The 24,034-nt window shown below is 41.3% G+C and overlaps 1 protein-coding gene across 3 annotated transcripts in view; it reads right to left on the bottom strand.

The window, feature by feature from the left end:
* The window catches only part of PUDP (pseudouridine 5'-phosphatase), a 634,921-nt gene that overhangs the window by 81,771 nt on the left and 529,116 nt on the right, over positions 1-24,034 (bottom strand). Inside the window, exon 4 of one of the 3 annotated variants that reach the window (XM_073616377.1) lies at positions 21,250-21,373. The exons of the other annotated variants lie outside the window; for them this stretch is intronic. Within the exon in view, the coding sequence (XP_073472478.1) occupies positions 21,287-21,373 (87 nt within the window). The 3' untranslated portion in view covers positions 21,250-21,286. Of the gene's footprint in view, positions 1-21,249; positions 21,374-24,034 lie in introns of those variants that run through there. 3 annotated transcript variants of the gene reach the window in all.

The raw sequence follows: 24,034 nt of genomic DNA, 5'->3' as shown, positions 1-24,034 counted from the left end.
GGTATGCAATTTTTTATACTTTACTGCTTACTGTGTTTTATTGTTAACCATTTTTTTGTCTTCAGGTACGCCATTCACGACTTTGAGTGGTTATACCAGAATGATGCCTGCAGGTTTAGGTATCATCTTGGTATCATTCTTTTCATCCAGCGGTCAGCTTTCATGTAAAAGCAATCCTAGCAGCTAATTAGCCTCTAGACTGCTTTTACAAGCTGTGGGAGGGAATGACCCCCCCCACCATCTTCCGTGTTTTTCTCTGGCTCTCCTGTCTCAACAGAGAACCTGAGAATGCAGCCGGTGATTCAGCCAGCTGACCATAGAGCTGATCAGAGACCAGAGTGGCTCCAAACATCTCTATGGCCTAAGAAACCGGAAGCTACGAGCATTTCATGACTTAGATTTCGCCGGATGTAAACAGCGCCATTGGGAAATTGGGAAAGCATTTTATCACACCGATCTTGGTGTGGTCAGATGCTTTGAGGGCAGAGGAGAGATCTAGGGTCTAATAGACCCCAATTTTTTCAAAAAAGAGTACCTGTCACTACCTATTGCTATCATAGGGGATATTTACATTCCCCGAGATAACAATAAAAATGATAAAAAAAAAAAAATGAAAGGAACAGTTTAAAAATAAGATAAAAAAGCAAAAAAAAGAAATAAAAAAAAAAAAAAGCACCCCTGTCGCCCCCTGCTCTCGCGCTAAGGCGAACGCAAGTGGCGGTCTGTCGTCAAACGTAAACAGCAATTGCACCATGCATGTGAGGTATCACCGCGAAGGTCAGATCGAGGGCAGTAATTTTTGCAGTAGACCTCCTCTGTAAATCTAAAGTGGTAACCTGTAAAGGCTTTTAAAGGCTTTTAAAAATGTATTTATTTTGTTGCCACTGCACGTTTGTGCGCAATTGTAAAGCATGTCATGTTTGGTATCCATGTACTCGGCCTAAGATCATCTTTTTTATTTCATCAAACATTTGGGCAATATAGTGTGTTTTAGTGCATTCAAATTTTAAAAAGTGTGTTTTTTCCCCAAAAAATGCATTTGAAAAATCGCTGCGCAAATACTGTGTGAAAAAAAAAAAATGAAACACCCACCATTTTAATCTGTAGGGCATTTGCTTTAAAAAAATATATAATGTTTGGGGGTTCAAAGTAATTTTCTTGCAAAAAAAAATAACTTTTTCATGTAAACAAAAAGTGTCAGAAAGGGCTTTGTCTTAAGTGGTTAGAAGAGTGGGTGATGTGTGACATAAGCTTCTAAATGTTGTGCATAAAATGCCAGGACAGTTCAAAACCCCCCCAAATGACCCCATTTTGGAAAGTAGACACCCCAAGCTATTTGCTGAGAGTCATGTCGAGTCCATGTAATTTTTTATATTGTGACACAAGTTGCAGGAAAGAGACAAATTTTTTATTTTTGCACAAAGTTGTCACTAAATGATATATTGCTCAAACATGCCATGGGAATATGTGAAATTACACCCCAAAATACATTCTGCTGCTTCTCCTGAGTACGGGGATACCACATGTGTGAGACTTTTTGGGAGCCTAGGCGCGTACGGGACCCCGAAAGCCAAGCACCACCTTAAGGCTTTCTAAGGGCGTGAATTTTTGATTTCACTCTTCACTGCCTATCACAGTTTCGGAGGCCATGGAATGCCCAGGTGGCACAACCCCCCCCCCCCCCCAAATGACCCCATTTTGGAAAGTAGACACCCAAGCTATTTGCTGAGAGGTATAGCGAGTATTTTGCAGACCTCACTTTTTGGCACGAAGTTTTGAAAATTGAAAAAAGAAAAAAAAATGTTTTTTCTTGTCTTTCTTCATTTTCAAAAACAAATGAGAGCTGCAAAATACTCACCATGCCTCTCAGCAAATAGCTTGGGGTGTCTACTTTCCAAAATGGGGTCATTTGGGGGGGTTTTGTGCCACCTGGGCATTCCATGGCCTCCAAAACTGTGATAGGCAGTGAAGAGTGAAATCAAAAATTTACACCCTTAGAAATCCTGAAGGCGGTGATTGGTTTTCGGGGTCCCGTACGCGGCTAGGCTCCCAAAAAGTCCCACACATGTGGTATCCCCATACTCAGGAGAAGCAGCTAAATGTATTTTGGGGTGCAATTCCATATATGCCCATGGCCTGTGTGAGCAATATATCATTTAGTGACAACTTTGTGCAAAAAAAAAAAAAAAAAGTGTCACTTTCCCGCAACTTGTGTCAAAATATAAAATATTCCATGGACTCAATATGCCTCTCAGCAAATAGCTTGGGGTGTCTACTTTCCAAAATGCGGTCATTTGGGGGGGTTTTGTGCCACCTGGGCATTCCATGGCCTCCGAAACTGTGATAGGCAGTGAAGAGTGAAATAAAAAATTTACACCCTTAGAAATCCTGAAGGCGGTGATTGGATTTCGGGGCCCCGTACGTGGCTAGGCTCCCAAAAAGTCCCACACATGTGGTATCCCCATACTCAGGAGAAGCAGCTGAATGTATTTTGGGGTGCAATTCCACATAGGCCCATGGCCTGTGTGAGCAATATATCATTTAGTGACAACTTTTTGTAAATATTTTTTTTTTTTTTTGTCATTATTCAATCACTTGGGACAAAAAAAATAAATATTCAATGGGTTCAACATGCTACTCAGCAATTTCCTTGGGGTGTCTACTTTCCAAAATGGGGCCATTTGGGGGTGGTTTGTACTGCCCTGCCATTTTAGCACCTCAAGAAATGACATAGGCAGTCATAAACTAAAAGCTGTGTAAATTCCAGAAAATGTACCCTAGTTTGTAGACGCTATAACTTTTGCGCAAACCAATAAATATACGCTTATTGACATTTTTTTTACCAAAGACATGTGGCCGAATACATTTTGGCCTAAATGTATGACTAAAATTGAGTTTATTGGATTTTTTTTATAACAAAAATAGAAAATATCATTTTTTTTCAAAATTTTCGGTCTTTTTCCGTTTTTAGCGCAAAAAATAAAAACCGCAGAGGTGATCAAATAACATCAAAAGAAAGCTCTATTTGTAGGAAGAAAAGGACGCAAATTTTGTTTGGGTACAGCATTGCATGACCGCGCAATTAGCAGTTAAAGCGACGCAGTGACAAATTGGAAAAATACCTCTGGTCCTTAGGCAGCATAATGGTCCGGGGCTCTGGTTAAGAGGCTCCTCTGACCTCCACTCATTACCTGTATTAATGGCACCTGTTTGAACTTGTTATCAGTATAAAAGGAATCTGTCCACAACATCAAACAGTCACACTCCAAACTCCACTATGGTGAAGATCCAAAGAGCTGTCGAAGGACACCAGAAACAAAATTGTAGACCTGCACAAGGCTGGGAAGACTGGATCTGAAATAGCCAAGCAGCTTGGTGTGAAGAAATCAACTGTGGGAGCAATAATTAGAAAATGGAAGACATACTAGACCACTGATAATCTCCCTCGATCTGGGGCTCCGCGCAAGATCTCACCCCGTGGGGTCAAAATGATCATAAGAACGGTGAGCAAAAATCCCAGAACCACACGGGGGGGACCTAGTGAATGACCTGCAGAGAGCTGGGACCAACGTAACAAAGGCTACTATCAGTAACACACTACGCCGCCAGGGACTCAGATCCTGCAGTGCCAGACGTGTTCCCCTGCTTAAGCCAGTACATGTCCGGGCCCGTCTGAGGTTTGCTAGAGAGCATTTGGATGATCCAGAAGAAGATTGGGAGAATGTCATATGGTCAGATGAAACCAAAGTAGAACTGTTTGGTAGAAACACAACTCGTCGTGTTTGGAGGAGAGAGAATGCTGAGTTGCAACCAAAGAACACCATACCTACTGTGAAGCATGGGGGTGGCAACATCATGCTTTGGGGCTGTTTCTCTGCAAAGGGAACAGGACGACTGATCCGTGTACATGAAAGTATGAATGGGGCCATGTATCGTGAGATTTTGAGTGCAAACCTCCTCCCATCAGCAAGGGCATTGAAGATGAAACGTGGCTGGGTTTTTCAGCATGACAATGATCCCAAACACACTGCCCAGGCAACGAAGGAGTGGCTTCGTAAGAAGCATTTCAAGGTCCTGGAGTGGCCTAGCTAGTCTCCAGATCTCAACCCCATAGAAAACCTTTGGAGGGAGTTGAAAGTCCGTGTTGCCCAGCGATAGCCCCAAAACATCACTGCTGTAGAGGAGATCTGCGTAGAGGAATGGGTCAACATACCAGCAACAGTGTTTGACAACCTTGTGAAGACTTAGGCCCCATAAACACGGTCGATTTTCCGATGGAAAATGTCTGATCGGAGCATGTTGTCGGAAATTCCGACCGTGTGTGGGCTCCATCGGACATTTTCCATCTGATTTTCCGACACACAAAGTTTGAGAGCAGGCTATAAAATTTTCCAACAACAAAATCCGAACGCGTCAATTCCGACCGTGTGTGGCCTGTTCCGACGCACAAAGTGCCACGCATGCTCAGAAGAAATTCCGAGATGGAACAGCTCGGTCTGGTAAACTTAGCGTTCGCAATGGATACAACACTTTCGTCACGGTGCAATGTTAAAAATGGTTTAATACAGCGCACTCTCTTCTTATTTATAATGTGAGAAGAATGAAGTAGTTTTGCTGCTCATATTCACACAGACTTCTCACAAACTTCTTTCTTTATTATTTATTGGGATTCCCTTAATATATTTTGATTTGTCACATCTGACAAAAATATTTTTGTGTTTTTTTTTTAAGGCAGAATTTTTTTTTTTTTTTAAGGCTGATCTTTGTTTTATTTTATTTTTAGTTTTACTCCAGAATATTTTTGTGTGTGTTTTGTGTGTCAAGTTACCACAACACTATTAATATCTTATATTATTTAATCTCAAGGAGATTGTTTGGTGTTGGTGTCCCTTATTAATTTCACATTGTACTTTAGAAATGTACCTGAATCCTCACAAACAAACTGTCCTTTTTGAAGGAAAACACACATAGGAGAGTATAGTTGAAACCAAAAATCCTTTATTAAGGGCTCAGAACCAAACAAAGAGGGAGGCAACGCTGGAGAAACAGCAGAAATTAGTGAAGCCTTGGACCCCCAGGGCAGACATCAATTATTTAACATCAAAATTGGTGGCCTGAGGAGTCCATATCTAAGGGAGTGCAGTCTGGTCCAGAAGTCCCCAAGATCCGGAAAGCAGCAGATGACATCTATGTCCCCAGGCTGTGGTACTACAAGAGCCTGCATCTTTTGCCAGACCAGACTGGACCCAGGGTCATCACTTTCTGGTCTTCTTTTCACGCTTCCTTCCTGGCTGTGGCTCTGCTGTTGGAGATGTGGCAGGAGGAGGAGTAGGACCTGGAGGAGGAGGAGGACCATGTGTGAGGTCACAAATGTGGGTAGCAGATGTTATTTGGCCCCTCAACCACTTATTGAGAGCTTCCAACATTAAGGACTTACACATGAGTTGTTGGCCCTCCTCCATCCGCTGCATTTTGCAGGCAATTATGCCAGCAAAGTCCTCCTCCACAGTGTGGGGGGCTGTCAGGGCCTCTGTAGCCTTCCAAAAGAGGCCTATGGCATCCTCCTCCAGGGTACTCCTCTTCCTGCCACTTCCTCTTTGCAGGTGGCTGGGAGGGACCTGGATATCAGGCAGCCTGCTCGGCCCAGCCACCTCCTGGCTGAGACTTCCCTGTGTATGAAAAAGGGACATGGTTTTAGTTTCTGCATTATCAATCCCAATCATAAATTAGTACTCCAAACTAACATCTAGTTAACATCATTGATTGGACAAGCAGAAATATTTAGAGGAATGCTATACCTGGCTCAAGCTGGGCTCCTCCACATGTTGCTGCCTGGAAGGCCCAGGTTGGGCGTCAGAAGCCTTAGCTGGGGGGGAAGGAAGCATGGAAGGAAGACTGGAGAGTGATGACCTGGGTTCAGTCTGGCCTGCCAGAAAATGCAGCCTGTCATAGTGCCACATCCTGGGGACATAAATGTCATCTGCAGCTCCTGTTCTCTGGGAATCCTGGACCTTCTTGTGCTCCCTTAGATAAGTGCTCCTCAGGCCACCAATTAGGATCTTCAAATAGGTCATGTCTGCCGTGGGGATCACTGTCTTCACAAATTCCAGCAATTGATCCAGTGCTGACTTCCTCTTTGTTTGGTTCTTATAATGTGGGTGGTTTATCTCCCAAAGACAAGGCAGCTCCCTGAACATATCTATGAAGATTGCCATAAAGTCGGTATCTTTCAAGATATCCATTTTCACTGCAAGACACAACACAAGACAAACCCTAATGTCAGGCAAAGCTCTCCTAATCTAGTTACAATATAGGCCTCAATCTAGAAGCAGTATAGGCCCAAGTTTGGCTCTTACCTTCGTTATCACGATCGGCGCCTCCGATACTCCTTCCCCCGCTCACAGATTGTACGTACTATGCACGTGTGTTACGCTTTATATACACTGTGCATGCGTGTAACTCCGCACGCCCCTGACGTTCTTTCTAGTCTATTCCCCGCCCCTTTTCGTTCGGTGCAGTGGGTGAAGAGCACATGGCGGAGTCAGAGCAGGTGCGTGCTAATTATAGCAACGAGGAGGAGGAAAGCCCGGATCCGGAAACGCCCCGATCCAGAAGGAGACGATTTAAGGCCTCAAATATGTCCTTTGGTGAGATGTTGGAGATGGTCGACATCCTGAAGAAGGCCGACTATGACCGAAAGTATGGACCTTACCCCAACCCCAATATCAGAAAGGCCAAGATCATGGCGAAAGTGGTCAAAAGTCTGCACCGGAATTTCGGGGTACAACGATCGAAAGATCAGCTCAGGAAGCGGTGGTCGGACCTGAAATTAAGAGAGCCCGAGCAGTACAGAAAGATCCGGAAAGTGCTGCAAAAAAGTAAGTAGTTGTGCTGTGTTCCTATTCTTTTTGTCTTTATTACGTTCGTGCTGCTCCATGTGCTTTTCTTAAGTGTTGTACAGTTTAAAATGGCAACTTTCATGTTCATGGGCACATTATTCGTTCGTATTAAACATTTTTCTTTCGGCCTATAAAACACCATTGTTTAGGCCATATGCATTTGCCCACATTTTTTAGGGCCTACTTATATGAAAAATATTTGGTTGTGTAGATGGGTTTGTTACTAGAATGAAATGCAAACTAGATTCTGTGTAAGGAGAGGACACTCAGCAGCTGTTTTCACATCTGGACGCTGGAGCACTAGTGTGGGACACAAGAACACCCTTTTTATTAGGGGGCCCACACAGGTGCTCCAGTGGATACTATAGGGGGGTCTCCATCTGTGAAGCTGTTTTGGGGAGAGTTTAAAACCCCTCCAAATCCCTTTGTTTTTTTGTGTGCTACAATGTTAAAAATGTTTTAGCGATTTTTAGAAAAGCCAAATTTTGAGGATACACACAGTGTGTCAACATGTGCTATCTGCCATCACGGGAGATCAATGGACGCGTTTTGGGGGTGCAACCCCTTCCTCACTAATAAAGTAGCTGAGAGGAAGGGGTTGCTCCCCCAAAACACGTCCCTTGATCCCCCGTGATGGCAGCTAGCACATGTTGACATTCGGCAATTGGTGTGCATCTTCAAAATTTGGCTTTTCCTGGGGTAACTTCACCCCATCTGAACGCAATATCAAACACAGTTCCTAAATACTCATGTCTGATATTGCCTTCAAGTTTTACCTAATGTGAACTTTGTAAGTTCAAGATTTGTGTCTTTCTTGTTGTTTTGAAACATGCCTGTTTTATCTTAATTGGACATTTCTATTTTTGATAATGCCACCATAAAAATTGTTATACAACAAACATGTTGGTTTGCTTTAAAAACCTTTTCTAAATGCACATGTGATTCTGCAGGTATTAAAAAGATTGTTAATCAAGAATGTGTGGATTATTGTCTCAACGCTACAACACTTTTGTGGTGATGAAATTTCTGCTTTCTGTGACAATGGGTGTTATTTCCTAAGGGCAAATCCACTTTGCACTACAAGTGCAGTTTCAGTGCATTTTCAAGTGCACTTGTAGTGCAAAGTGTATTTGCCTTTAGTAAATAACACCCAACAGTGCTTTGTATAAGGTTACACAATCACGCCATTTTCAGGACCCACCACATTTCGGTCAGGGTCAGCTAAAACAAACACAAGCAGTAAATGTCACCAAAGATTTGCTTAATTTTTTTTTTATTTGATCAAGGTTTCACAAATTGTCTGGCATATTGATGGCCCCCCTACCCGCAAAGATCTCAAGGTATCTTAGCCGGACATCACGGGCACTCAGGGAGGGCAAGCCAGGACGGCCACTTTCAAGCGCTGTCAGGGTTGTTTCATTTATAATTCCGGCCTCAGGCCCAACTGAGAAATAGTTGGCAGAATGTTGCCGTAAAAAGTTATGTAGAACACAGCACGCCAGGATTATATGATTCAGTTTATACTCCGCCATATGGATGTGTGTAAGAAATAGGCGGAACCCGGCTGGCCATGATTCCAAATGTGTTCTCCACCACTCTTCTGGCTCTGGCCAGCCGGTAATTAAAAACCCTCTGGTCCGGGGTGAGGGTCCTCATCGGGTATGGCCGCATAAGGTGGTCCCCCAGCGCAAAGGCTTCATCTGCAACGAAGACGAATGGGAGTCCTTCCACATTGTCTTCTGGAGGTGGCAAGTCAAAGCTGCCATTCTGGAGACGCCTGTAAAACTCCGTCTGGGCGATGACTCCACCATCGGACATCCGGCCATTCTTCCCCACGTCCACATACAGGAACTCATAATTAGCCGACACCACCGCCAACATCACAATACTAACCCTTTATAATTATAATAGTATGACCCCGAGTTGGGTGGTGGGACGATGTGGACGTGTTTCCCATCAATTGCCCCTCCGCAGTTAGGAAAGTCCCACCGCTGGGCAAAGTGGGAGGCCACAGTCTGCCATTCCTGTGGCGTGGAAGGAAACTGTGGAGGAAAAAAAAAATTAGTCTTTTTGCACATAAAAACATGGAAAGCAGATTAGACACAAACATTCTTGGCCAACATCAAGATAACATTTAGTAATGGGAATTTTTAAACACCAAAGTATAAGGTACACCTATCAGATTCCCCCTCCCCCACCCCCTCTCATGGGCCATTTCTAACATTATGGGGGGGGAGCTCTTTGACAGGTAACCCTCTCCACTTCATTGAGAGATGAATGCCTAAATAATGGGTATAACTTTGAACAGCCCCTCCTTAGTTACACTATTGGCAGCCCACTGGACAGGTAAGAAGTGTCATAATACAAAGATATAAATACACATTGTACACATTTGAGCACATTTGGACATTCTGCTATTACCTATCAAGATAATAATAGGATAAAAAAACTTTAAACAGTACCATTTGAAAGTATACCGGCAGGCCCTTGCACTACATGCTTTGGGGAATTCATCCACACATCTGACCACAAAAGAGATGGGTATAGTGTGTATGGGTTTGGCAAAGTCAGCAGATAGATAATTGAGGATAGATAGAGAATTGGGATCAGCTGACTTAGCAGTTGGGGGGAGGGAGGGTTAAAAATGATTTGGGGACACCACAAAAACAAGCCTCTGGCACTCTGCCTGAATTTAAAGCACAAATCACATTTCTAAACATTTTAGGGGTTGTTTGGGGTAAAGCACTACTATGGAGCTGATAAAATACACTGTTAAGTGACTACATGAGGTGAATATAGGGGCAGGAGAGCATGCTGGGGAGGTAAGTGAAGGCAAATATGTATGAAGGACAAAAAAAAAATTAGATAAAATTCCAGCATGAATGAGGACAAAGGGGACATTCACAGCATATTACAATCATGGTAATTAGGGAATGAGGAAAGAAATACAATATATTAGCAAACATTATATACAATAAAATGTGATATTAAAGGAAAAAAATCTTACCTTCATATACTCCTTCTGCAGGACCTGGATGATGGCAGAACAGGTCTCTGGGATAATGATCCCCAGAGCCTGGGGGGAGATGCCTGTCGAGAACTTCAAGTCCTGCAGACTTCTCCCCGTCGCCAAGTACCGCAGGGTAGCGACGAGCCTCTGCTCCGGAGTGATGGCTTGCCTCATGCAGGTATCCTGCCTGCTGATATAGGGGGTCAGCGAAGCCAACAAACGGTGAAATACGGGGTCCGTCATCTGGAGAAAGTTCCTAAAATCATCAGGATTATTCTAACGGATCTCACAGAGCAAAGGCATATGAGAGAAATGGTCACGCTGAAGCAACCAATTCTTGGTCCATGAACTCCTCCCCACCCTGTTCATGGACTGGACTTGTGTCAAGGTCAGGACCCCAACACCAAGCCCCCGCACAGCACGAACTCTACGAGGAGTACGTATACGCAACATGGCTAGAAAACGGTCGGCTGCTCAGAATGAAGTAACAGAACGCACTGAAGAACAGCAAGGCCTGTGAAGAGCGACCTGAAAAACAGTAACGAACGAACAAGAACACAATGACAAGTCACGCGTAGCTTGCTTGCATGCACTGAAGAGCAGATACAAACCCACAAGCACAAACTGAACCGCAGAAAACGATCTGAAAGCCACGAGTCTGAAAAAGCGCAAATCATCTCTCACCAAACTTTTACTAACACGAGATTAGCAAAAGGAGCCCAAAGGGTGCCGCGCTTGGTTCTGAAATGGCCTTTTCTAGTCAAATAAAAAGCCAAGGCCTCCTTCTACCCAGTTCTGAGGTCTCTGGTATCTTTCATATAAAACTTTAACCTGAAAAATCTGCATAAAAGACAGACTCCTCCTCAAAACTAATCCGATCCAAAAGAAAATTCATACTCCAGCAAACAATCAAAAATATTGAGTAGTACTGTGCCACGTAAAATGAATATTTATTACAAAATATACAGATAACATGCCATAGAAAATGTATAGACACATAGGGGTTGATTAACTAAAGGCAAATCCACTTTGCACTACAAGTGCACTGCAAGTGCACTTGGAGGTGCAGTCGCTGTAAATCTAAGGGGAAGATCTGAAATGAGGGGAGGCTCTGCTGATTAAAGCATCCAATCATGTACAAGCAAAAATGCTGTTTTTTATTTTCCTTGCATATCCCCCTCAAATCTACAGTGACTGCACTTCCAAGTGCACTTGTAGTGCAAAGTGGATATGCCTTTGGTAAGTAAACCCCAGTGTAAAGCAGTTCTTTTTTACTATGTTTTCATGTAAACACTTTTGGGTATGATTAGTTTTGAGGAGGGGGTCTGTTGAAGTCTTTTATGCAGGTTTCTTGAGATTACATTTTTAAAATAGGAGTGGACACAGAAAGATATACTGATATTTTCTAATATAAGATATCCATTAAGGCTGCATTCACACCTGAGCATTTCAAAGTCGCACGTTTTACCATGTTTTTTGCTACATTTTTGCCAACATTTCACCACCTTAAGGTGTTTTTTAGGCATTTTTCTTCAGGTGACAACACGCTCTGATGTGAGCAGATAGGATTTTGCTTGTTGGGCGTTTTTCAGGCATTTTTTCGGGCATTTTACAAGCGTTTTATGAGCTGAAAACACAGCTGAAAACACACCTTAAAATAAGCTCAATAATAAGCTACTGAAAATTACAAAAAAAAATCCTAAGCACATCCCTTCACAGCACAAGTGAAGCATATAATGGACATAAGAGCTGAGAGAATCCCATTTATTTGTAATAAATAATATACCTAAAATAACTAAAGTGTTTACAATTATTTAAATATTTTTATTGTGGTCTTTAACGCATAAGCTTATAGTTATCTGGCATGTTAAAAAGGGGTTACTTCTATTTAATACATCATTCTGTAGCAGATGAGTACAGTCAAGCTTTGCAGAACTGCTCTAAATAAATACTTAGAACCACAGCTGGTAGCTTTGTATTAAATACAATTGAAATGGAGACAAATACGAAAAGGAATACACAGAATTTACATTTTCAGCTGGTATAAACACGTCACAACTCAAAGAATTCATAGGTTTGCTCAAATTACACGAACTGGTAAGTACTTGGAGAACAAATGTGCTACACAAAAAATGCTCAAAAGATTTGATAGTCAGTCTGAAACTAAACTTTGCAAATAGTAAAAAGAAGTCTGCGGTGGAGGTATAGAGAAGGCAGCTAGCAATACGTCTACATACAAAATCAAACTGAAACATATACAATAATGTGCAGCACCTCTATACAAACATACAGTATATATACACAGTATATATACACAGTATATATATATATATATATATATATATATATATATATATATATATATATATATAAAAATAAAGTGCATGCCAATGAGTAAAAAATGTATATCAATGCGAAAAAAAAAGGGTCCACGGAGCACAAGTGGTAGTGTGTTAAGATTCAAGGTGGAAGGTTTTCCTTAGACACTGGAAAGACACCCCTTTTTTTCCCCATGTTTTTCTCATTGGAATACACTTTATTCTGAACTTTTTTGATTTAATATATCATCACAGTTAATAGGAATTTATTGATTACTTATTGCAATAAATGTATTGTGTTTTTCATATACTGTACTGTATATATATATATATATATATATATATATATATATATATATATATATATATATATATATACATATGTTTGCATGGAGGCACATTATTGCTTATGAAACCAAAATTTAACAACCTATGGGTGATGCCAGATCATTCATACTCATTTCTCTACAACAGGAGCAAAGGATAGAAAATTAGATAATCTAAGCAGTCTGATTAATCAGCATGACAGAGACTATTTAAATATCTAAAGCCTAGTACACATGGGCCGACATTGGCCAGTTGAATATAAATTGGCTGGCATTCGACCCGTGTGTATGGCAGCCAGTCAGACAGAGGATGGCTTCTGTCAGACGACCATGCTGGAAACCAGCAGCCAACCAGTTCCTGATCTGCGTTCCCAGCCAACAGCTGAAAGTGCTGACCAAAGTGTTCTGACAAGGGGGCTGTCCCCCTGTCAGAACGCAATAGCTTGGCAGGGGAGATTGCTGTACTAACATCAGAAAAAAACTACTAGTGAGTAGTAGGCTTATCTGGGGGTGGTTATCATTGTGCAAGAAAATAAGTCACATTAATGGTGACCTCATGGCATATACAAAAACACCAATTATTGAGGTTAAAAGAATTACAAAAGACATGCAAAGTCTCTTTGTTAAAAAATAAACATTTAATCCATGCATTATTGTTCATTCAGCAATACTTGGCTTGTGATTTCATCCCATGATCTTGATCATGGGGTGTTGCTGATGTAGTGGGGGTTAAAGATCTAAACGCTATAGCCACCTGCCACTATAAAACTGAGAAGTTTATAAAAACATGGTTTCAGTGGATGGATTTTTACCTCTTCCCAGGAAGTTGGAAATGCTATGGCTGTAGGTTGACCTTCTTATTCAGCCCACAGATGAATCAATTTTCTTTACTTCTACTATGGGTTGAAGGAAAGGAAATCCTTTGACCCACCCATCAACACAGTCAGGGTTGATGGGGGAATACCTCCCATAGCGCTACTGTGTTCTGCTACCGGGGAGGGGGATGGGGAGTCTTTCCAATCAGTGGAAGATAATGATTACTGCTAGTGGCTATAGCTGCTAGCAATAATCTGACAGGATGGTTGTACCCACGCTGATCAATTAATCGATTTGGATACAATCAGCCTGCCCACATGGATTGAATCTTGGCCTGTCCCTGCTGAACAAGCTGAATTTTGATCAGTGCATGGCCTGTTAAGGTTTTTGCTTTGTCTCTGGACACTTCATCTCCTGACCTTCTGAAGGGTTGCCCTCTGGTTTCATGGATGCCCTCCACCGGGACCCTAACTCATCCCCCCCACATTTTTGTGATCTTTCCCCACCCCCCTTTTTTTATCCTTTTCTTATTTCCCTGTTCTATGCCTTGGAGAGGCTCCACCTTGAAATGCTTGAGGAAGCAATCCGTACAAGCTTTGTACTATCGTTGGCCCTTTTTCCATGTGGGGACTGTTTTAAACACCTGATCCTATTTGCTGTGGTTTGATGTAATTACTGAGTATTGTATGCCCTAGTCTTGATCATTTTCTAATAAAAATTATTTATTTGTTCCATTGTTGGTATAATGGGGGTTATTTACTAAAGGAAAATCCACTTTGCACTGCAAGTGCACTTGGAAGTGCAGTCGCTGTAGATCCGAGGGGGACATGCAAGGAAAATAAAAAACAGCATTTTAGCTTGCACATAATTGGATGATAAAATCAGCAGAGCTTCCCCTCATTTCAGACCTACCCCTTAGATTTAGGGCGACTGCACTTTTGCAGTGCAAAGTGGATTTGCCTTTTGTAAAAAACCCCCACTGTGTCATGAGCAGTTTTCTATTTGCATTGTATTGTGTTGTATTCTTCTGTTCTGCTTAAAATTTAAAAATTAAAAAAAAATAAAAATGAATGCACTGTCTGACAGGGGAACACAATTCTCTCTGTACACAAATACAAATCCCTTGGCAGGTAAAAAAAAATCCATATATGCATTTAAAATGTACTTGATGAATAAAAGTGTATCTAAAGCCACTTTTTTTTACATTCCTTTTGAAAAGAGTAATGCCGTGTACACACGATCGGAATTTTGGCCCGCAAAAGACCGATGAGAGTTTTTCGGCGGAAAATGCAACCGTGTGTATGCTCCATCGGTCTTTTGCTGGCGGAATTCCAGCCAGCAAAAGATTGCGATCATCTGTGGTAATTCAGACGTGCAAAATCCCTACTCATGCTTGGAAACAATTTGACGCATGCTCGGAAGCATTGAACTTAATTTTCTCAGCTTGTCGTTGTGTTGTACGTCACTGCATTCTTGATGGTCGTAATTTCAGCAAACGTTTGCGTGACCGCGTTTATGCAAGGAAAACTTGAGTGGAATCCCATCTGAAAAGCCATCATATCTTTTTCCGACGAGCACAGACACAGTCCTCACAACCACAATTTTTTTAAGCTGATTTACCCACATTTGGGGAAACCCAAGATGTTAACACACCTGAAGTACAATGGATGGCCAGGACTCAGAGAACCCCCTTTGCGGTCATGATATCTTGCCTGCCAGGTAAATATATATACCCTGTTTCCCCCGAAAATAAGACAGCGTCTTATATTAATTTTTGCTCCCAAAGATGCGCTAGGTCTTATTTTCAGGGGATGTCTTATTTTTCCATGAAGAAGAATATGGTACACATTTATTGTGCCATTTTTGATCCCCCCCTTCTGATCCTTCTGTGCTATTTTGATTCCCCCCCTCAAATCCACCCTGTGTCATTTAAAGTGAGTCCCCCTCCCCCCACCCCTGTGCCAGTGGACAGTGGATTATTTAGTCTCTCCCCCCTCCCAACTTCACCAGACATTCCACCCCCCCTTTACTAGACATCCCCCCACCCCTTTATCAGACATTTCCCCCCCACCTCAGTCACCCCTGTGTATCTGTGCCGGCCAGATTCCACACAATGTGCCCGACTCACTCACTGTCTAATTGTGAGTCAGCCAGACTCCGTCAGGGCAGAGCGAGCAGAAGACAGCAGCTTGTCCTGGCGGCGGCACGGGCTCTCTGATTGAAAGAGACCTCGCACTGCCTGAAAAGCTCTGACTGCGCTGTGGCCAATCAGTGAGCTGCGTGACGGCACCCGCTGCTATGGTCCAGAAGAGTCAGACGCTTTAGGGTAGCTTCGGTGGCCTTATTATCGGGGTGGCCTTTTTATCGGGGAGGCCTTATTATCGGGGGGATGCCTTATATTACAGTGAGAAGCTAAACTGTCAGTAGGTCTTATTTTCGGGGGATGTCTTACTTTCGGGGAAACACGGTATATAGTTTGGCAGTTTTTTGCTGTCTGTGTCCAGCTGGGGAGACTTAACCCCCTCTTCATTTCCCAGAGACATAACCACAAGTAAAAAGAAATCCTCCCTTGGACAGTCGTTATTTACAAATGTCTCCTTTTGAAGATTCTCCCTCAACCCCTGCTCAAGTGGCAAAAGTAACAACCTTAAAGTTTTGTACAACCAGGTCACCAAGACAAATACAGGATACCAGGCTGAGTACCAGCAGGATCACAGACAGACAATAAAAACCTAAAGTGGTTCAAACCTCATTTCCACTCTACCCAAAACTACAAAAGAAACAGTTTTGACATAGGTATACTTTCAGCTAGCAGGTGGATTCACCAGGTTCAGAATGTATGGATTTTACTGACAGAATTTGATTTACATACGGTGCTCTTATTTGCTAATGAAAAACGCTTTATAATGATGAGCTAAAAATGCTATATGTACAAGTTTAATTTGTTTTCAAAATCTAGCACAATTTGCATAGAATTAGATCTTTATTGTACTAAAGTGGTAGTAAAGTCCAGTCCTAAAAAAAAAAATGAAAAACTGGTCCCCCTGCAGGTTTAAGCCAAAATGTACTGGTATGTACTGCATACTAGCACATTATGAGAGACTTACCTGCAAACGGAGCCCTCCTGCTGAGAGCTGTCACAGCTCCCCCGGCGCTTTCATCTTCCCCTGGTGTTCCTTCCTGGTTTCCTATCTTTGGCTGCTTGAGTGGCCGGGCCACGGCGATGTCACTCCTGTGCATGCATACAGGAGTTACATCTCCACGGCACACAGAGGGGGCTGTAAATGTGATCTGAACTGCGTATGTGTGGCTCAGATAAAATTACCCACTGACATGCAGGGGGGACACTTCTGAACAGAATTCTATTCTATTCTAAAAAAAAAAAAACACCTCTCAGCTGATTTTAAACACACAGAGCTTACTACCACTTCAAACTCCATGAGCTGTATATTTAATTGCCACATATTATTCACCTAAATCCTGGAAAGAATTACTTCACTATCAAAAGACCAGATGGTCTCCAGGTGTGTGGTTTAGAAATTGCACATATTCAAACATTTAATAGGTTCATGTTCTAAATTACATAGTATCTTTTATTAAAATGATTCCATCCTTATGGCCCGTACACGCAATCTGAATATCGTACGACTAGTCGCAAGTAGAAATTGAATAGGTAACTAAGGTCACGAAAATTCTCGTATGACAAAAATTGGAAGTGATGTCATGTGTTGTAATGTATTTGTATTGTATTTTCGGACGACAACTATACAGACTAAACGAAAATCGTACGATCTGGTATCGTATGAGGAATATTTTCATGCTTGTCCGATCGAATAATATTGGATAAACTGTCGTAATCGGCTCTCGAAAGTAGTACACACAATCCAAAAATCGTACGATTCTTCCTCGGACGACAGTTTTCGGACGATATTCGGATCGTGTGTGTACGGACCATTAGAGCCCTTCTGACAAATTGAAACTCAAAGCAATCAGATGATTGAGCAGTAAAAATGTGCTCTGTTGTTGGGCTTTACATTCATTACTGAGGGTTATAGAGGATTATCTGTTGAATTCAAACAGCTGGTTGTCAAAATGTGCCCTTATTTGCAGCAATAAATGACAGTTTATTATCACTAGCTTTGATTGCAGCTGGAGATTAATGCATCTATATCCTCATGATGGGCAATTTATTAGAGCATACATAAAAGGGAATAGTAATATGTACTGTATGTGACACAGTTAGAAGTATTTGCTAGCTTGCCTGTGTTAGTCAAAATGACAACTTCTATACCTGCTTAAAAACATTACGTTTAAATGAAAATGTAAAATTAAAACAGAAGACATACAGTATAGCTGCTCAGCATTTAAGTTTTTTATCCAGGCATTGGTGTAGTCAGCCTTGAGATCTGAGTTTTCTAAATTTAATGGCCCCTCCACCAGTTTAATGGGATCATGCATAAGGTCAGTATACACAGGCATTTTCTGCTTCCGGATACATAGAGTGCAGAAGCATTATTTATGATAATTTATATATCTTAAAGGAACCCCGTCTTGAGAGAAATTAAAAAGGTTGCTACTGCGGACCACTTTTTAAAAAGTGACCATTTGACTGTCTATAAATAGCACTTTTTAACACCCCCTTCCTTATGTTAGGGGGAATCATTTCTTACTCCCTCTAACGTTAGGAAGGTTCATGTTAAATAATGCCAACACAATTCATTGTCACAGCCAGTCAGATTTAAACCTGCCCTGGAAGTGTGAATGTGATTGAATGCAAGAAGCACGAAGATAGGAAATTATGCAGTGCATGCTTTAAGAAGTATACTCCCATTAAACAGATAAAAAGCTGCATAAAGAGATGGATTGCAGATTACACAGATTAAGTTGAAGCTTGTTAACTTTCTAATGGCCCATACACACAATCCGAATATCCTACAACCGATCGTACGACCGTTCTCGCTTAATAGTCGGAAGTAGAAATTGAATAGCTAAATAAAGTCACGAAAAATTCTCGTACGACAGACAAAAAAATCGGAAGTGATGTCATGTGTTGTAATGTATTTGTATTGTATTTTCGGATGACAACTATACTGACTGATCTGGAATCGTACGAGGAAAATTTTTGGGTATGTCCGATCGAATAATATCGGATGAACGGTCCTGATCAGCTGTCGAAAGTAGTGTACACATGATCCGAATATCGTACAATCCTTCCTCAGACGACCGTTTTCATACGATATTCGGATCGTGTGTATGGGGCATAACTTGCTGTGTTTTCTGGATAGTATTAGTAGCTTACAAAATGCATTCACTTGTTGCTTAGAAATTCTTTCAGAGTCACCAGTTTGATTATAGGTATCACAGGTTTGCTCAGTCTCTTTAAATAATTTGATTTAAATGTTGGTCAAATAATGATGACATATGTATAGTTATTGGATTACTAAGCAACTCTTTTCTCTCATTAATATCTGAAAAATGTGAAGAAAAATGCAATGTGACCTCAGGTATCCACACGTATCTTTTGGGACCCATGTTAATATGTTTGGTCTTGTGTAAATTGTGTTAGTTTGATATCAGTTTGAGTTGCTTTTAAGAAAATTCGGAATTTATTAGCACGTGCATTTCACCTTCAGCTGACCTCTTGCAAAGCTGTATTTTGCCTGCTTCAAGTTGGTTTTGCATTCCCCTATATTTGCACAGGCTCTTACTGCCCTCATGGTTTCAAAGTCCTAGGAAACTCTGGTAAACCAATCCCAGCTTTCTCTGAGACCCCTTTAACACTGGGGCGGCAGGTCCATTAGCGGTAAAGTGCCGCTAGTTTTAGCGACGCTTTACTGACGTTTTAGAGGCACGTTTTTCGGCCGCTAATGGGGGTGCTTTTAACCCCCGCTAGCGCCCGAAGAAATGGTTAAAAGCGCCCGTGTTGCAGTGCTTCAGAAGCACTGCCCATTCATTCCAATGGGCAGGAGTGGTGTAGGAGCGCTGTATACAAGCAGGACTTTTTTCCCATCCTGCAAGCACACCTCCCCAGTATGAAAGCACTCAGGCTTTCACACTGGGGAGGCATGAGAGGCAGTTTTCAGGCGCTTTACAAGTGTTATTTTTTAGAGCAAAAACGCCTGAAAACTGCCTCGGTGTAAAAGGGGTCTGAGAAAGTGAAGGGCTGGGCCTGTCACTTCCACTTACTCAGAATTCTTTCTAATACTTGAAAGTAACGGATGGCCTAAATCTCCAATAACGAGCTCAAGAATTGGGAGAGGGTGGGTCAAACCTAGATTTCTTTTTGAGATAAAGCTGAAATTACACATTAAGGTGTCTATATTTTCCATAATTAGAAAGTTTTTATGAATAATATCCCTACACAAAAACAAAAAATAAAAACTCTGGATGAAAAAAATATTTACAGCTTATGCACACTTCACTCAAAAATGCTGCTTTTACAGGTTTGAGCTTTTTTTTTTTCTCTACTTCTAAATACTCCTCCATGTTAGCCTATGTATTCATGCACATTATAGGTATTTACAGGAGCTTAGAGGCAGGGGTGTTTAGAGGCAGAAAAAACCCCCATTAAAGCTGCGTTCAGGAGAGAAGCTTTTGAGCACAAAAAAAACCCCTAAATGTACATAAGCATGCATTAAAGCTAGGTGCATTAATACATTCTAATGGCCAGAATAAATTACCATTCTGGCCAATGGAATGCTTTAACAGCAGATGTGTGATTGCGCATTAATGCAAATAAGTGCACATGCACATGTGGCTGTGTTTTTCTGCTGCTAAACTCCTGTAGGGGAAAAGGTATCATAGAGAATACAGTGTGCATGTGGCCTTATAACAGCTGCTTAACCACTTGCTGCCTGCCATATAGCATAATGACGGCAGCAAAGTGGTTTCAATATCCTGACTGGGCGTCATATGACGTCCGCAGCATATTGAACCGCTGCGCGCCCCCAGGGGCGCACATAGCGGAGATCATTGTTGCGGGTGTCAGTCTGACACCCTGCAACACCGATCTAGGTAAAGAGTCTCTGATGGACACGATTGGACATGGCTGATCACGATGTAAATAGGAAGAGCCAGTGATCGGCTTTTCCTCACTCGTGTCTGACAGACACATGTAGAGGAGAGCCGATCGGCTGCTCTCCTGACGGGGGGGTCTGTGCTGATTGTTTATCAGCACAGCCCCCCTCGGATCCCACCCAGGGCCACTAGGGAAGCTGCCCAGGACCACCAGGGAAGCCATCCACACTGGACCACCAGGTATGCCCCCTAGACCCCCAAGGAAATACTAATCTGTGCCCAGGCAGCTGCCAATCAATGCCCAGGCAGCTGCAAGTCAGTGCCCACTCACAATGCCTACCACTGCCGGTGCCACCAGGGATGCCTATCAGTGCCGCGTATCAGTGCCGCATATCAGTGCCACGTATCAGTGCCCAGCAGTGCCGCCTATCAGTGTCCATCAGTGCCACCCATAAGAACCCATCTTTGCAGCCTTTCAGTGCCCATCTGTGTCACCTATCAGTGCCCATCAGTGACCACCAGTGCCACCCATGAGTGCCCATCAGTGCCGCCTATCAATGACCATCAGTGCTGCATATCAGTGCCACCTACCAGTGCCCATCATCAGTGCCCGTCAGTGCCCGCTCATTGGTGCCACCTCATCGGTGTCGCCTTATCAGTGCCTGTCAGTGCCACCTTATCAGTGCCCATCAGTGAAAGAGAAAACTTACTTATTTACAACATTTTTTTTACAGAAACAAAAAGCAAAACTTGTATTTTTTTCAAAATTTTTTAATTTGTTTAGCAAACAATAAAAACCACATAGATGATCAAATACCACCAAAAGAAAGCTCTATTTGTAGGAACAAAATTATAAAAATTTAGTTTGGGTACAGTGTAGCATGGCCGCGCAATTGTCATTCAAACTGCAACAGTGCTGAAAGCTGAAAATTGGTCTTGGCAGGAAGGTGTATAAGTGCCCTGTATTGAAGTGGTTAAATATGTTTGCTGCAAAAAAAAACAAAAAAACAAATCAAAACTGTTACTGCAACAAAAATGGTGTGAAAAACAATAATCCAGATATTTCTACTTATTTTAGCTCACTTGTTTTAGAAGTGATTTTTTTTTTAAAGGTTAAAGCTCTACATACAATTCTTTTGTATGGTTTCTCTTGAATTACATTTTCAGGAAAGTAAATATCAACTTATAAAGCACTTATTGTGCTGCAGTCAGCATAGGTTCATTGCAACGCTAGAAATCTTATTCGGTGAACAGCCTGTGAAAGAAATAACATTCTAACAAAAATCCATGTTCCCTTCTACCAACATTCAGCCCCAAATTGTTTGTTAAACACTATTAACTTCCCTCATGGTCTTTTTTTAAACTGAACTGTCAAGCATGACAAAAGCTTTTGTTGTCTATTTTTTATTGACGGTACTGTCCCTGTGTCCATCAATCTGTCTAGGCCTTTCACATTCAACAACTGCAAACTTTCATCCACCGCAAAATAGTAATCCATTGCTTAATTAATGATTTTCAATGAGGTAAGCAGTGCTTCCCTATAGCTGTTTCTTCTATTGCTTTTCATTTTATCCAGAAACTCTACAATATATTTTCTAATGGCATATTATTTTTTCCAGTACATTATATTAATGGTATATATCTTCTTTTTTTAAACTAAACGCGGCATTCATTTGTTTCAGTAATGGGCTTTAGTTCAACAAAAAGCAAATAATGGCTTAAATTCAAGCTTTTAATACTTTATAGAATGTTAAACCTGACAAAAAGCTAAACATTAGATACACTGTCTTCTTAAGTGAAAATGTCATACAAAGCAGTGTTATTATATCTTGTAAGACTTGCATAAAAGATTGTTCCCACTCTTCAGCCATGAAAAGTTCTAATTGACTTCTGTGATGTCACTGTTATAGCAGTACAAGAGACAATAATTATTATAGATGGTACTACACACAGTGGATTAGCTTGGAAAAATTAAAAGGGAGAAACTTTTATTTCCTAATTACAAAGGGACCCAGCAAAATTAGACACAATTATTCTGCTTTTAATGTAGCAATATACTTGAGAAAAGCAATCTGAAAGTACATTGTGGCCATTACTATTATTCATGAAGATGAAGACATTGCCTAAGTTATATAACTCAAAACCATAACAAAATCAAGAGCACCATAACCTTTAGGATGCATCTTAAAGGAAATTTTCTTTAACTAAAGTTTTGATGTTATAAAAAAGCTTGAGTTTATAAATAGTATGCAACTTACTTTAATAATCTTCAGTGATTATATACTGTGCTAGAGGAATTCAATTTTTGTCTGTATTGCCTAATATACAGACTTAAATTTCCTTTGACTTTACTAGCCAAGTTTTGGTTATCGTAGTTTTGGTAAGCAGATAGAGCAGGCCAGTCAACGTTTCACTTACTGTGGCCACAGATTCTTGTCCTACTTGATCCCAAAAGCTTATTACACCAAAATATGATCACTCTAGTACAGGGGTCTCCAAACTTTTTAGTCCGAGGGCCACATTGTGAATTTTACAAATATTCACGTGCCGAAAAAATTAGTTATTTATAAGTAAATGAATACAATTTAAATAATCTCATCATAGCCTTTCCACACGTCTCTGTCACCGTCAGAGCCTTTCTGCATGTCTGTGTTCCTGTCGGAGCTTTTCCCCACAGCCTTTAGTAAATTATCCCGTTATTAACTGAGAATTTTTTTTAAAGTTAAAAATTCACTCTGCAGTTAAAATGCACTTTGAAAATAAACATTCTCTACTTCTCTAATAACTCAAGCCCACCATCTGAAAAATATAATGAAGCTGTGGTGACCTCTGAGTCTCTAACAGTACAGGTATTAATGTCAATAGAGATGTTTTGAAAATTTTACAGGATTGCCCCTACAATAGATTCACCTAAAATTGTTTTAGCTACATCATATTGGAAAGAGGTCCCTAGGTTGGCAAATAACATACTAGAGGTGGGGTCTCCAAACCCCATGCTGTGGGCCACATCCAGCCAGCTTGTATGTTCTATCCAGCCTGCAGCTCATTCAGATACTGCCGAGACTGCGGGGAACTGCTGGTCTGCTTGCTTCAACCCCCCCCCCCGTGTGTTTTAGGCAGGCTACCCATAGACACTGTATCCTGTGCCTGGGCACTCTTAAAGGACTAGCTTGGGGGGGCGGCGCCCGTGTGCCCACTATTGACAGGCCGCCACTGTTTTTCCAAACAACATTTTATTAAATGTTTTCTTTTATCAAAGGCAAAAATAAAAGGTAAGAGGTATCGTTATATAACAGTATTCAGATTACATGATACAGCAGTGTGTATGAGGGTGTTTTGAAATGCTTTTGAACTTAAGACAGGTGTTGTTAAAGGTGTTTTTGATAATTGTGTCCATATTTAGGATGGATTGCAATGCTAGATGGCAAAACAGTGTGTCATCCTGTAGGTAGTAAATGTGTAATTGTCGGTCATATGATTAATAGCTTGAATAAAAATAGTATCACACATTAAACTTTAAACCATATAACATGGTGATTGTTAGGTGGATTATCTTCAGGTAACATGAATGTATTGCCCTGGTTAAGCCAAAGGTGAGGGGTTCATTAAATATCTTTATCTGCATAAAATTGTAACAAGTTTAAAAAT

The sequence above is a fragment of the Aquarana catesbeiana genome, linkage group LG02 (assembly GCF_042186555.1).
Source record: "Aquarana catesbeiana isolate 2022-GZ linkage group LG02, ASM4218655v1, whole genome shotgun sequence".
In the NCBI taxonomy this organism is placed as follows: Eukaryota; Metazoa; Chordata; class Amphibia; order Anura; family Ranidae; genus Aquarana; species Aquarana catesbeiana.
Note: the sequence above shows the minus strand (reverse complement) of the source record. Positions and strands in the feature narration are given on the sequence as shown.